The sequence below is a fragment of the Lissotriton helveticus genome, chromosome 11 (genome assembly GCF_964261635.1).
Source record: "Lissotriton helveticus chromosome 11, aLisHel1.1, whole genome shotgun sequence".
Taxonomy (NCBI): domain Eukaryota; kingdom Metazoa; phylum Chordata; class Amphibia; order Caudata; family Salamandridae; genus Lissotriton; species Lissotriton helveticus.
Window position 1 is genome coordinate 52368601 of NC_136072.1, and position 16431 is coordinate 52385031.

Genomic DNA, 16431 nt, shown 5'->3' on the forward strand with positions numbered 1-16431 from the left:
ATTGCCCTCAACACCACCCATGCTCAACATGTGCCCTCTACCTGCCCCTCAGCCTTTGCTGTGTGAGAAGAGGGTATGCAGTTCCTGGGGTAGGGTAGAGAGAGAAAAGAGGAAATAAAACAGAGCTGGCTTCTCTTAAGATTAGTCAGACTCGCAAAAGAAGAAGGGCATTCCTCTTGTCGGAGCTAGGGTCCTCACACACCCAGCAAGCTAGGTGTCATGCTTCATCATATGGACCTGCTCCTCTTCGGGTCGCCGCTGCAATACCTGATGGGCACCCATAAAGTGGCTCTTTAGCAGGGATCTTTTGTTCCTGGACGTATGGTGCAGTGCGTGTGAGGGGCCCAGTTCTGTAGATGTAGGTAAATGAAGGTGGTTTAAAACAGGTTGGATAGTCCAAAATATTACTTTTATTCAGGCTGGCTATCCACCTGATTAAAACCAAAATATGAGTGGCAGCTTGCTGATGTAAGGGTTCAGTTCAGTTATGCTCAACTCTGACGGTCAACATGTTTCATGCCTCGTGGTCCTAGTGATCCTCGGCAATTCTTCAGGACCTAGTGCAAAGAAACTATCTACACAATGTGTTGGGTGCAGGTGCTACCTACCACGTCTAGTACTATGGAAAACAGTCTCTCCACGAATGTTGGGTGACCTAATATAGTACTATAACACACTCCAATCCCTGTCCGATACGGTACCGGGACACCTATAGTCTGGTGTCGATTTTGGTCGCCGCAGTGGGCTAGAAAACCTACCCCTCGCCGCTCGGCAAAAGTTTATCTTCATCAGAACCATTTTAACACCTATTACAGCAGTCAGCAACAGAATGATGACCAGTTAAACTTTACTTTGAGTGTGTCACTGAGCAGCACCTAGTATATTGCTTTATTAGTAACTCTTGATCCATATGAGCTAGAAACTATTTTGTGTTGAACTGTGCAAATTATGTAGATGGTTTATTATGTGGCAAGTGTGCTAAATCCATAATTATCTGGAAATCGCTCCAGTAACACAATCAGATAGTTTGAGTAATACTGGAAGATTAGCCCTACTTGCGTATGTTTCAATGTTCTTGAATGGGGGTGTGGCTGTAACTCAGAGTTTGGCGGTTCATCCCACAAACTGACAGTGCTCCCTCTCTGCCAAACTTGCAGTTAGAGTTGAGGGAACCGCCAGGCTTCCGAGGGCGGGACCTCGCTTGGAAGTGCAACTGGACGACCAATGGCCTGCCAGCTTGTCCACCACTGGGCTATTGGGTCACAGCGGTGCGGCGGAGGCTCGCTCTATGTAGGATAGGGCAACCACCACTAATTTTCCCTGCTTGGCTTTGTGATATGAATGGGGCCTCTGTTGGCAAACTGTAGCAGTAAAGAAACATAATGGCTATAAAACACAGGAAGAAAAGTCCCTGAGTGCCAGGACCACTGTTTTTTGTGTGTGGTGAAACTATAAATTAATGCAGATGAGTGCATAAAAGGGCAAAACCTCAGCCTTCATCTGTGCTTTCAGTGTAGGGTGACCACCTGGCATGGAGGCAAATTCTGGACAGGACTGTAAACATTTAAGACGGAGGGTCAAAGTTGAGGACAAAATATCAGTTTTACACACACATCGGAGGAGAGGCCATACCCCACTTTATCAGTGCATTTATTTACAACTTTTTATATAGCTCTGTAAGAAATGGGGGTCTTTAGTTGACATTTGTTTGCACCTTTGTCCAAATTGGTGTCCTTGGCTCCGGTGCAGGCAGCGGCCTCACAGACGCTTCGTAGTCGATACTGCGCAGAGTCGGCAGGTGTTGGGCCTATGCTGCAAGTCGGGCGGTACATGGTGCTCTTCACGAACGGTGCCTATGACTTCGGTGCAGCTTACAGCATCACTCAACAGCATCGGTGTTGCAATTTCCCTCTGTGGTAACTGGAACAGCAGTTCCAGTTGCAGGATGACAGAGTGGATGAAGTCTTTGTGTCCCTGAGACTTCAGAACAGGAGGCACGCTCTACTTCAAGCCCTTGGAGATCTTCCTCAAGCAGGGGACACAGCACACAGCAACGTCCGTGTCCTTTTCGTAGCAGAAATAGCCACTGCAGGCCAATCCCAGACAGCACACAGCAAAGGGGCAGTACTTCTCCTTCAGTTTCTCCAGCTTTTCTCCTTGGCAAAAGTTCCTCTTGAATTACAGAAGTAATCTAAAAGTCTGGAGTTTAGTCTCCACTTTTTATAGCACACAGTTGTTTGTTCTCTGGTGGTAGAGAAGCTCTTTGCCCAGTCAAAACCAGTTCTGTCCTCTCTGATGCAGTGTCCTGGCAGGAGATGGAGACAGCATTGTCCAAGGCAGACCTGGCCCATTCAGGTGTGAAAGAAATCTCCTCCCCCTACTCTGAATGCAGCCCAGGTATATTCAGCCCAGCCCAGACGCATTCAGGAAAGGCAGGACACACATTAACCCCCCCATTGGCTGTCTGAGAGAATGCACATCCACAGCCCCTGTCACTCCAAGGCCAGACAGTCAATCCAAAAACCTAGCTGAGGCATACTGGATGGCTAAGCAAGTCAATACCCACTTTCTAAAAGTGGCATTTTCAAACCCAGAAAAGTAAAATCATCCTTACTAAAAGATGCATCTTTATATCCTGAGTTCAGGCATACTAAATTCCATCTTTCTACCTTGTCCGAATGGGAAGTTATATTTATAAGATGTTATAAATAAACTCTCCCATTCTATATAGTATATTCAATAGTGGAAAACGAAATACACTGTATTTCACTCTCAGGGCATGTCACACATCTCAGTACATGTCTTACCTTTCACATGTACTTGTTTTTCACAGAAAATATTCTGTATCTTTATATGCAACATTTATGATGCCATTCATGCTTAAGAAGGTATTGGTCCACCTGCTGTTTTCAACTGTTAACTTTTCATTATTGGAACCTCGAGCTCCAGGACCTGTGAGTATGTGTTGGTATGCAACTGAATGTCTGAATGATTACGTGAGTGTAGTGTGGGATGTGCCTCAACTATATGATGTTTTTACATATTTAAAGTTTTCATTCATTTAGGAATTTACAAAAAAAAATGTTTTTTTATATGATCTGATCTTTCTATCTTGGTGTGTCCCTTGTCACCTGGCCAGAAATTCAGAATGTTGCAGTATCGTGACGCAATGCACATTAATATTTAATACAGGTAGAGAATTTCTCCTTTTGAGTAGCATGTCTTTAAAATGGCTCTGTACTTGTGCCAAGGCCAAACCAGTGATCTGGCTCATCCCCAATTGCCAAAGAATATGCAGAACATGCAGAATCTTCCAAATATTTGGGGTGTAAATTACACAACAAACAAAATGTAAGACCATGTTAAAGATTCAAAACATGTAAGAAGTGTTTCATTAACATATGGTAGTATTTCAATATAGTTATTTAGAACAGAACATTGCATTAACATTTATTTGAAGGGAACGTTTCTAATCATAAACTTTAAATCATTTATGAATCCTTCCGCTTGACAACACCGTGAGTGAACAAAGTGAACCAATTCTCTTCTGACCCTTTGATCATAGCCAACAATTTTGTTATGGATGTTGGAATATTACAGACTATTAAAACCTATGCAAGTGAGTTTTTTACACAGAATCCATCTTGAACTGAATTACTCGAAAGTGCTCTGATATATTAATATTAAGTAAGTAGACACATGAAGTAAATTGATTTGACTTGTATCACAGAATTTCATCAGTGAGGGCACCTGGGATTTGAACCTAGGTTCCCGGTCACACGTATTGCAATGCAGCCACTGACTAGATTAGTTTGTTTTTCTTAATCCCCTTTAATACCAGAGGACATTGTTCTTGTACAATTCAGACAGAGGAATAGTACACTGTTTTAAATAAATAGTGTCTGGACCCTGCTATTGTGGGGTCCGGCTTAATCGCTGCATTCGAGGGGGTCGCCCGTCGTATAGATGGGCTTCTCAGAAGCAGGAAAAAAGTAGAAGATACCCCCAGATGGTTTAACCAGCAATGCTCCAGTGCCCTTAGAGCCTTGAAAACAGCATTAAAGACTGTTTCCAAGGACAACCTCAGTGTGTCCATGTGCAGGGGGCGGTATAAACAGGCCTTGAAACAATGTAAATCCTCTCTGCAAAATGAGGCTTGGGAAAATCTGAGGGAAGCAGCCGAAGCCAGGGACATGACTGCTTTTTGGAAAATCATGAACGAACCACTCTTTCAAGATAACAACAAACCTAAACTTGCCTGCCACGTCTTACCAGAGGCCTGGGTGGAGCATTTTAAGGCCTTTATAATTATGACTGCCTATTACTGTACTCCCACCTGAAGGGGTAGGAAATCGAACAGCCTTGGAAATCCCCTTTGCCTTAGGCGAGATAAAAGCGGGAATTGAGGGACTAACCCGCAATAAGGCCCCGGGACGGGATACCCCCGGATCTCCTGCTGTCCCAGGTAGATTTGTGGGCTCCTATCTTAGTAAGAGTGATTAACACAGCAGTGGAAACAGGTATGCCTCCTTCATGGTCTACTGCGACAATCGTTCCAATTTAAAAAAAGGGCGATACAGATAACCCACAATGCTATAGGCCTATCTCCCTTATTGATGTCTCAGTGAAAGTCATGGGGAGAGCAATCCTCAACCGCCTCATGGAATGGGTGGAAGAGAATGACATCATTTTGGACATCCAGTATGTTTCAGGCCGGGTCGTTCGACAACTGACCAATGTCTTAATCTTTACCTCCTTGTTGCCAAGTACACTGTCGCCAGCAATGAGACGGTGTACCTAGCATTCATGGACTTGACAGCGGCCTTTGATTGGGTTAATCGCACGAAACTGTGGGAGTTATTGGGGGCCATGGGCATTGACCCAGGGCTGGTTAATATTCTATGCACCTTACACCAGTACACCTCAGCCCGGGTCCGATATAATGACGAGGGTGACACTTCGGACTCCTTCCCCTGTTCCAGAGGCATCAGACAGGGCTGTATTCTAGCCCCTTTTTTATTCACATTATATATTAATGGTTTAGACAAGGCCTTGGGGGTACTAGGGGCGGATAGCCCGAGGATAGGTAATAGAGAAATACCGGTCCTGCTGTATGTGGATGACTCGGTGCTGCTGTCGCGCACCGCACGGGGCCTTCACCACCTGATAGATGGTTTTGTCCGCTTCATGGAGAACCTGGAGTTGCTCGCTAATCTCTCCAAATCTTACATCATGGAGATGGGAAAAAGACCAGGCAGGAAATTTACTTTTAGGATTGGCTCCCATTCTCTAGAAAAAGTGCAGGCATTCTCTTATCTAGGAATTGTGTTTGACACCCGGACTAGGTTTAACAAATTGTTAGATGGGAAACGTAGATCTCTCTCTAGCTCTTCGGTGGCTATTATGAAATTTGCACACGGGTTGGGACGCTGGGCCCCAGAACAAATTATGAATTTGTACAGGGCCATCTGTAAGGCAAAAATGTTATATGACAGTGAGGTATGGGGTTTCGCTGATCCTTCAAGGATACAGGTTGAAGAAAATAAATTCCTTTGAAGGTTTCTTAGAGTCCCACAGAACACCCCATCTTACTCTACCCACGAAAAGCTAGGTCTTTCTTACATCAGAGATGAGATCCAATTAATACCCCTCTCTTGTTGGCTAAAAATATGGACTAATCCCGAAGCGACCTTAGAAAGGCAGATCATATCTAATTGTATTAAAAGGGAGCATGGACATAATATTCCCTGGCTGAAATATGTTAAGGAAACTCTGGTTGGTCCGGGCCTTGCCAACTACTATAGCAACCCGAAGTCATTGGTAGTACAGGCTAAGGAGATTGTTAAGTCGGCATTCTTAAGGCAGAAGGCCTCCGCCAGGGAAGACACTGAGATGATCAAACCAACTGGAAGAGCCCACCTATTGGCTAAATCTAGTCCTGGAATGAAACCATATTTGGCCTACTTTTACAACGCCCAGGACAGATTCCTGATGACGAGATTTAGGATGAACCTACTTCATCACATACTGGGGTGTTCAGCGGGGTTTTTATCATTGATTGAGTCAAGGGGCCCCTGCGGCTGCGACTATAAGTCTCCGCAGACTAGAAAAAATGGTTAGGGGTTCTGCCCACCTCACCCTCCCGTACCTGAGCAGGAGACATCCAAAGATGAAAAAGTAGAAACAGATGGTACTGAAGGGATCAATCCACTTTTAATTATCAAACAAGATACAATTAATTGTCTTGTGATTTGCGAATTATACGCAGCGTAAATATATATATTAATTCATATACACATATATGAGCGAAAAGCCAGAGAGGCACAATGTAAACAAATAACACAGTCTATATACAACACATCACATGTACATTATATACAAATACACAAAACACTTACAATACCAAAAACACTTATCTGTACCCTTGAGACAAAAAAATATATATATACACCAATTTACAGATGTACCTCCTCTTAATTTAGGGTGGAGTACACAACAAAATGGTAGTCCCAAAAACAAAGCACCAGGGGGTTGACTTATCAACCAGGCCTACATTTGTGTAGGTGCACCTAGGAAAAAATCTAATCTTCCTTAAATTGTTACAGGGGACTCCGGTCGCGTTTCAGCCAGATGATATAGGCTTCATCAGGACATGGGTACTATTCTTCACGGCACTGGCTAAACCTCGGGCTGGTATCGCCGGCTCCCCCACAACCACCCAAATGGGTGGGGTAGGAACCACCGTCTCGGGTCTCTTCCCGTAGACTCTTTATATCTTCACAGTGTCCTCCCAGATAGAGAAAAATATCTGAAGTGGCTCAAGTCTCGCAGTCTTCCTTCAACATCCAAACAAGGTCGGCGGCACGTAACCTCAGTGCTCGCTACAACGCCTCTCCAGCCAAACCACCAGAGAATCCGCAGGATACGCTCCATTTTGTTTTATTATGCCCTTTTTATGCCCACCCCATGATGTTGTTTTTAAAAAGAATTTTAAAGAATGCTAGGTTAAAACATGCAAGGGTGGCACTGATATTCTTGAAATTATCCGAAGAGTCCCTTACACTTTTTTGTACAGTAAATTTCTTAAGGATGGCAGCAAGATTAAGAAAAACCATAGACTCCGGATGCTGACTCTGATCATGTGACCCCTTTGATGACATTAATGTGTCTTGTCCGGGAGCAATTCCCTGTCTTGCCATGTTGGCATTATAGCCCCCCGCTTCAGACATATTTTGTTTTTTATTGTTCTTTAATGCCCCTCGGCATTTTATTAATTACAATTGTCAGTCCATTCTAAAAGTAGCTGCATGAAGTCTTGTATTTTATCTCTATTTATTGAAGTAACAAGTAGAATGTCTTATCAGCTGCGTTTTTTAATATTTGTTTGTACTTTTATGGCATTCATGGATACCGAATGAAGTAATTTTGTCTGTCTTGTCTTGTCTTGTCAAATAAATACAGATAAAATGCAACAATATCAAAAAATAGTTATACATAGTGAAGGTAAGAGAAGGCTGGAAACCTTATGCCAATGATAATATTCAAACTTTACATGGCTATTTAATCTAGAGGTCGAAGTGCACTAAAAAAGGACAATAATATTGTGCTGCTAGTGCAGTGGGGTGGAGGGCAGAGTCAGAGGTTTGGCTAAAAAAAGAACAAGATATTCTTGTAACTATTTTGTTGATCTTTCACCATCAGGTTACTGCTTATAAAATAACACAAACCTTAAATGCAAAAATAAATGAAAGTTAAACTAATCGGTGGAAAAGGCACTATTTTATGTTACGAAACCTCTATTAGTTAATGTGATCACTGCTGATGTCTGTGCATGCAACCAGGGACCCATAGGATGGAATCCTGTTTGATGGAGCAGAGAAGAGTGGCTTGTATATTTTCAGGGCTAGGAGGTCTCTACATTTCAAGAAAGCATTGTGAACGTGTAAGTCATTATTTTAAAAGTTCTTTACACACAGTAGATTATAGTGTACCAAAAAATGTGCAAATACATTTAAGTTGAAGATAAAAAAAAGGGTTTTCAAAGCATAGATTTTAGAAGTATGTAGATTATACCTAGTGCAAACATTTTTTTATAACTGTCCATTAAAAGCACAGAGTCCCCAGCTCAGCTTGGAACACCCTTACAACAACTCTCAAAAAGAAAATATCTTTGCAGTCAGTAGCATTCAAGTGACTCCATCAATTGACGCCTATATAGGCTTTAATGCAGCCTTTACATAAGCAAATTAAGCAGTTGCACACATTTGCATTTCTTTCTGGCAGCAGGCACCCTGGCAGGAAGGCTGGTTTCTATTTAGCTGTCCACCTCTCTCTCTGGATGGAGGAGACCCCTCACTTCCACTGGATAATCTCAGTTTAATGGTCTTAACCTTTGTGGTTTAGGTGAAAGGCTCAAATTATGGATAAACACCCTCCCTTAAAACATCCATCACGGACAATGGACATTAGGGCTAAATTCCGGACAGTCTGTCCAAATTAGGAATGGGTGGTCACCCTATTTCAGTGCATTCCTCCACACGGTGGATGTTATCAAGGTACACAGGTCCCACACCCCTGGTGGAGGGATGGCCTCTAGACATGGTAGGTCGTGCTCCGCATGGGGATTGCCGGCCAGGGACAATGACAAAGTAAAAACAAGCATTTACAATGCAATCGGTTTCGCCTTTGGGACCTTATATGTATTTAGCTATGCAGCACATTAGCGTGGGTGCTGAAACATCTACTGTTCTTTAACATGGAGGGAAAGTAAGTACCAAACTGCATGATACGCCAAGTATGGGAACACATGGAGAGAAATATTGCCTTTCAGCGGGAAATGGTATAGTCCAAAGCTCTGTTTTTCATATAAAATCAGGGCCTTCGGTGGTCATATCACTGAAAATACAAGATTTGATAACAAATATTATTGTCAACAGGTGCTCGCAGAGGACAGTGTCCATGGACTGGAATCTAGAGAATGCTAAATTGATTCTGCTATTGTACTGATTTCGGCTGGTCGTTTTCTATCAAGAAAGTTAAATAGAGGCACTTGCCAGAATTTTTTTTTAGAAAGTCCCTCAAGAAAGCAATTCTGGTAATTTACTGACCTCTACTGGTCGTTTTCTATCAAGACAGTTAAACAGAGGCAGTTGAACCGAAATAAAGTCACTAAGCGGAAGCAGACAAGTCCTAGGGCTGCTCTCCAGAGCCCACAAATTACATACACATATAAGTATATACTAAAGTATATAAGTATATACTAAAGTATATACAAGAGGTCTCGAATGTTCGACCTAATGACAGTACTTCCCGTTACTGGGAGCGCGCCCCTGAAGAAAGATTTTGGTACTGTCTGATTAAAACTCTTCTGAGAGGGTCTGTAACAGTCCTGGTATCAAGAGCTGGCGATGCAGCATTTAAATTATGCACTTCAATTGATACATGCTAGTCACGATAGCCTATTGGCCCCGCCCATCTCACGATGATGCATTCCTTACCATCTCTACCAATGTTTGGTGGAGCAGCTGGGATGAAATATGGCTCTCACTGCATGGTACCTGGCAAGATCCACAGCTTTTATTAACGCAAAATAGTGAGGGAGGCAGGAGGTAGAAAAGAGGAGGAGGATGAGGAGGGGGAGGAGGAAGGCTGTGGGAAAAGGTGTTCACTTTTGCCTGTGGTGACACACTGTTGGTCCATAGTTCATTCCTTTTGCAATTCATGTTTTTTTCCGAAATATTTTTATTGCTGGTTTAAAATCTGCTTTGTAATTACTTGGCACAATCAGCTGATAGTAGTAAATTGTTTTATTGTCCTGCTCAGAGTTTGGTTTGACTGGGTGACGTGATGCTGACGTGACACGCCAACAGCTCACATGCTTTACAGGAAGTAAACATACCTCTGTTTTCATTTGTTTAAAACAAATTTCCTTTAACTTATGCCAGGATTACTTACCAGTAAGCTTCCTAGGGGAGTAATGGAGAACCCCGCCGGTCCCGCGGTTCGGTAGGGGGCCCCCCTAGGAAGAAATGCAAACATTATTTTAATGTTCCTTTAGACATAGGGACAAAAGGCTTTAAGGACAAACAGACACAAAAGCATGAAGGTAAAACTGGCCTGGTGTGAACAGAATCTAGACTAGAAAGGAAAGACATCCCCAGACAGGCAACAAAGAGTCATACAAAAGGGTATGCTCAGACGTGAGTCCCTTGCTCACTTGGCCACTGGATTCAAGATAGCCTGACTGATGAGGATTATGAATCCGAAACCGGTCCCAGGATGCTTGTTTCCGGTCAAGGGAAGACATGGCTTGGCAGTTCGGGCTGGACTGTTCCCATGAGGCACAGGGTCAGACTGATTTGCATATAGCCATGTCTGAACTGGGGTGGCCGAGTGAGCTAAAGAATGGTGATGGATTAAACCCAGATCAGTTGACTGGGGGTGAGTGTTTGATTTGCTCAAACGCTCCGTCCATCATCCCCTTTTGTTTCGCTTTGTTCGCCCTAAGTGTGGCAGGGTATGCTCAGACGTGAGTCCCTTGCTCACTTGGCCACTGGATTCAAGATAGCCTGGCTGATGAGGATTATGAATCCAAAACCGGTCCCAGGATCCTTGTTTCCGGTCCAGGGAAGACATGGCTTGGCAGTTCGGGCTGGACTGTTCCCATGAGGCACAGGGTCAGACTGATTTGCATATGGCCATGTCTGAACTGGGGTGGCTGAGTGAACTAAAGAATGGTGATGGATTAAACCCAGATCAGTTGACTGGGGGTGAGTGTTTGATTTGCTCAAACGCTCCGTCCATCATCCCCTTTTGTATAGGCAACAAAGAGTCACCAACTGAACATAACCACTCTGAGAAGCAGCCCTGTAGGGGAGTGAAAGGGCGCAAGAGCCATCACCCAAGGGTGTAAGATGAGTCTCATAGGAACGCTCGTGACAGACACATGGGAGACCCCCCCCCCCCCCCCCAAATAACATACTGCACAGAAAAGCACAGCATAATTCAGGCTTACACAGTGAGGTGAAGAATGAAAGATGAACTCCCATGCAGACCCCCACCATAGGGAAAACTCTCAGAGTGCAAGACAATTTCACACCCACTTACTCAAGCCTGGAGACTGAATTTTTCCCCATTTCCACCACAGAACCAAAATACCCCTCAAATTTCAGATCTCAACTCTTTCCTCGAGGAAGCAAAAGCGCCTATAGAAGAAACTGACATATACAGACTTACAAGACACACCAAAGAAAACACAGAATCCATGCCCCTGCCTAAAATGTCTCCCACCCCACATTCTACATTTTCAATCCATTTTCTTTCATTTCACACACTCCTTCCGAGGCTTGGTTTCTGCTCGCCAAAATGGTTGAGCATCCTGAAAATGGCATATCGACATGTGTGGTTTTAATTTCTATGAAGAAAGGACAAACTGAGGGCTGAGGAAAAACACAAGAACCACACCTGTCAATAAATATCTAGGAAAGTAGTGTTGGTGCAGGAAGACCTGGGAGTGCACACCTCTCCACTCCCTATTTGGGAAACCCAAAAATTACAGTAACATGGAAGGTAGGGATTCCACACACAAGAATTATTAATATATTCAAAAGCAGTTAAGCAGGAGTCGTTATTGATAATCTGAAGACATTTTTCAAGCCCATGTAATCTTATTTTCTTTTGAAAATAGTTATTTATTTGACAAAGATTAATAAATCAAGCAGATAAAATCCAATATTCACAATCCATTAGTCGACGCGTTTCGACCCAAAAGGGACTTCTTCAAGGCTCTAAAATGAGTTCAGGGTGTATATTCACATTCAAAGTTTATGTACCACCAATTAGTTCTTGTGACAAAGGGTAACATTTCTGTATAGACACCAAGGCAAAGGCATGGTAGCCGCTAACGATCATCTTGACGTCTCCTAAAGATATGTTGTTTCTGTTCAGTTTCTTCTGCAGACCTGTTTTACACGCTTGTGCACTCTTCCGGATTGTGAATGGTACAGATCTGAAAAGTGCACACTGTGTAAAGTTGTTGATAACATTTTCATTTATTGCGGCATGAGCCTGTAATTCTAGTTTTCTTTGTCTATTTTATAATATTCACACCCACAAAAGCGTGATATTAATATGAGCCTATCAGCGCCGGTGAAGGACAGAGCTGTACTGTTATTGGTGAACATTGTGTTTTATAAGTTTGTGGTACTGATGCTCTTTCTTCTTCCAGGGATGGGGGTCCCCACTGTCACTGCCACTCGGATCCTTAGTGGACAACTCGAAGGGAAAGTGGGCGAGGAGAATACTCTTGCAATGGACACCTTTCCATTCGTGGCCCTCTCCAAGGTGAGTCCCACTCCCTGCAATGTTTGGGTCTAGATTCACAAAATAGAAACAGCAAGCCAAACAAGCACACAAAGTTTGTTTGCGACGCACGTTCCTCCTTAAAGATCCCCCACCAGAGGCCAAAACTTTTGAGCCTTGCAGCTCAAATGGTGTGCATCTCCACTGCTCCTGCCGTTTCCAAGGAGCAGTCTCCAAGACCCATGACAAATTTAAACACAACTGTGGAGTGCACCAACAACTCAGAAAATTATTCAGTCCATCCACTGTGGAGATTACAAAAATTGATCTTTATTCATCTTGTTCATTAAAAACAACGGCAAACAGCCCACACGTTTCGTCCACTGGTGTGGACTTCATCAGGGCTTCAGGCAAATATGAAGATCTTAGGGGTAGTAGGTTGTTATACAAATGTAGAGGAAAAGTAATATGCTGTATATGTACTGGAAAACAACTGAGTCCTCCAGGATCCAGGGTCATTCAAGTATTTAAGTGGCAACTGTTCCGTTTCGAGCAGCAGCTAAGGACTTCTGTGTATTCGTCCTGGTCCTGGTTCTCAGTAAGTAAAAGACGCGAGGCTGCAGAGGTCTGTATATACGATGCACCGTCTGTGCTGGAGCAACTACCAATGCAACACAACACACAGTGACATCCGGGGATTCAGCTGTAACTATGGGAGAGTATTGGAGGGATTGCTCAGACCGCCACTGCTTACAGAGTATAGATACTCACAGAGAGATAGACATGCCCTCACTCTCCACGCTCAATCACTCTCTCGCGTGCTCTTATCCACGCACACACTTTCTTTCTGGTTTATCAGGAAACATTTGACCTCCTACAGCCCTTTCTTCTATGCTTCTTGTCACTTGGTTCACATTACAAATTTCTTCATGCACGGTTCATTTGGGGGTGCTGCAGCACCTCCTGCACCCCAACTTCCAGTACCCCGAATCGGAATAACGCAGATGGATCATACCGTAATGGACAGGGGGATGAATAATGCAAGAGTAATATCTCTCCACCACTAAACCTTATGCTCACTTAACCAATTTAAGATATGTGGTATGTCTCAAAAAAGAATACCAGATCTATTTGAATTAATCCTATACGTCACTGGCATTAATGTAACTTTTTTCAATGCGCCTAAAGTAGGTATTTTCAAAATCTATTCTTCAAAATACAGACCGGTTCTCCATCTCCAGGTACTTAGTACGAGATTTCTGGACACCTCCTTCAACCCATTTTCATGAAGCTCTAAACCCAATGCTTACCTTTTACAAGTTAGTAGAGTGATTTCCACGCCAGTGACTGGATGCAACCTTTCCAAAGCATTTCTCCACCCAGCTAAAGTCAAGAACAGATAAACAAGCATTTCCACCTTCATTGCCATTTCGTTTTTGGCCTCCCTTTGATACTAAGGGCCACTCGATTGATACCTAAAAATGAAATTCAGGCTCTTTCTGACTTATAAAGGAAACCTCAGATTTTAAAATGGGGTTTTCTGTGAATACCATCAACTAATTCGCTGTTTGGAACCAACTCTTAAACCCCTTGGAGCTCACATAGGTTTTGGTACACTCCATCGAGACTGCTTCGCTCGTCCTCGGCCAGACTGGTGAAGGTGCCAAGCTTTAAGAAAGTCAGGTCAGGAGGTAGATCCTTTGGAGTGGCAGCAGCCAGATTGTGGAACAAACTTCCTTGGGAAATTAGACAAATTAGTGAACTTCTCCCGTCCAGGAGACGTGTTAAAACCTGGCTATTTCCCTAAGATCCAGACGGCAGTTCCGGCCCGACTCACCCCTATTCTCTAGCTGCTCAGCGCCAGGATACCTGCAAGGTGACAGTGTGCTTAATAAGTTGAATGAATAAATAAATAAATAAATATATATAACCCCCTTTGGAGAAGAGCAACAGCTAGATTCCTGGTCTCTGAAGCAAGCAGAACCCCAATTCAGTGGTATGGAGAGAGCTTGGGAGCCAGACATGCGCCTCGTGATCTCAGCCGAACAATGGCCAGACGTTGGAAAGTCCACTGCGATGGGAGTCAAAGGCTGGGGTATTAGACTCGTGGTACAACCAGATCATACACAATGAATAGCGTTAGCCGACACAACTCCATAAGATCACAAAAAGAACTTCAGCACTGGGCCAGTGAGGACATAAACAAAGAGACCCCTTTTAACACGTGGCTTCGAAATATGCCCGCTACCGTAACAGCATTTCAACTTCAGAATACTATAGAATATAGACAACATGATTGGCACAAAGTTGGAACAGCAGAACTCTTTTTGTGTAGTAAAAGGACTCGAAGGTTTTAGTAAATGGATATGTAGCCCTGTTTCCACACTACTGCACTGTACACCTCCCTCTGAGATGCCTCGTCCTCTTGGCGCTATCCGGCAGAAGACCAAGGACTTCTTCTCATTTGCATGTAAGTTGTACTATGGGGACACAACACTTCTGATATAGACTATATTAGTGTCTCCATCAGGATGTTGAGTCCAGAAACCATATTGTTTATCTTCCCGGTAAGAACCAAAAGACCCTGATGTAGCAATGCAGGTGGATAACCTCTTCCATGCTCATGACGGCTCCCGGCCGTCATGGGTCACGGTGGGCGTGTGCTGATGACGGCCAGGAGCAGTCATGACCACGCCCGCGATTGGAATCTCAGCACTGCGGCGGAATTCACGCCGCAGCGATGAGGTTAGAGATCAGCCATGGCCTTCTGAGACTGTGGATACAACTAGTTTTAGGTGATATGCGAAACCTCCATTTTAATAAAGCTCTTTCTCTACTCACAGACCTATAATGTAGATCGTCGCGTCCCCGACAGTGCTGGCACATCCACGGCCTACCATACTGGAGTGAAAGGTAACTATGGAACCATTGGGTTGACTGCTGTGGCCAAGCGGGACATTTGCAACACCACCAACGGCAATGAAGTCATATCCGTGCTCCAGAGGGCGAAGAAAGCAGGTATGTTTGTCTGCAAATTAATTCTTTCATGAGTTTTCACTTTGGGAAATGTGGTGAGGGACCTATAAATGCATCTTTAAATTTGAGAAAAAGTAAAAAAAAAAAAAAGAAAAAGTAAGAGAAAAAAACCCTGTTCTTGACCCATTCACCATACAAACGTATCTAACCCTAGACGCCAAATCTATATATATATAAAAATGAAAGTATGTCTGTATGTCTGTATGTTTGTCCTTTATGCATTACTACACCGTTCATCCGATCGCCATGAAACTTTGGGAAGTTGTTGAGTACACTCCCGCGAAGGTTTCTGGCATAAACATTTTTTAAATATCGGCCCCCCGGGTCCCTCCTAAGCTTCCGAATACTGATGTACGCACCAGATGGAAAAACAACAAATCGTATATCCACAAGCACTTGAATAAATAAATAAAATTAAAACACCACTCATCCGATCACCATGAAACTTTGGGAAGTTGTTGAGTACACTCCCGCGAAGGTTTCTGCCATAAATTTTTTTTAAATATCGGCCCCCCAGGGCCCTCATAATCTTTCGAATACTGATGTATGCACCAGATGGAAAAAACAAAAAATCATGTATCCACAAGCACTCGAATAAATAAATAGAATTAAAACGACACTTTGAAATGTTTTCCATATTAAAATGAACAAGTTTCAATAAAAATGATACAATGTAAATTGAATGATATCATGACGAGTTTCCTTGAATTTCCTTTCTTCGGAGATCGCAGCAACACGCGACGGGTAAGCTAGTGTTAAATAAATACATCTGTGTATTTCATCCCCCTCAAAAAAAACAACCAACCGCCGCCTATAACGTCTCCTTCAGCCTCTTGACCCTCCTCATTTTCTAAACTTCTCTTCCTTGCCATAGTTGTATCAGACACTTCCCAATCTTCGTGAAGCATTTGATCCCAGTTAGCAGGTCATCATCCCCAAGATGCATCAATAGCAGGTTTCATCAGACCCCTCCCACCTCTCCTGGGGCATTGTTTCAACCTACTCAAAAGAGCAACTCACTTTCTTCACGTCTGGGCTCTTTTCTGTATGCCAACCAGCTCCTTTGCAGGTCAGTGCACAGAGACCCACACTCCA

At 43.5% G+C, this 16431-nt stretch overlaps 1 protein-coding gene across 1 annotated transcript in view; it reads left to right on the forward strand.

Annotated features, from left to right (window-relative positions):
* LOC144791770 (intestinal-type alkaline phosphatase-like) overlaps positions 1-16431 on the forward strand; it is a 101785-nt gene that overhangs the window by 23877 nt on the left and 61477 nt on the right. Inside the window, exons 3-4 of the mRNA XM_078666537.1 lie at positions 12227-12342; positions 15144-15318. Coding sequence (XP_078522663.1) covers positions 12227-12342; positions 15144-15318 — 291 coding nt within the window. The remainder of the gene's footprint in view (positions 1-12226; positions 12343-15143; positions 15319-16431) is intronic.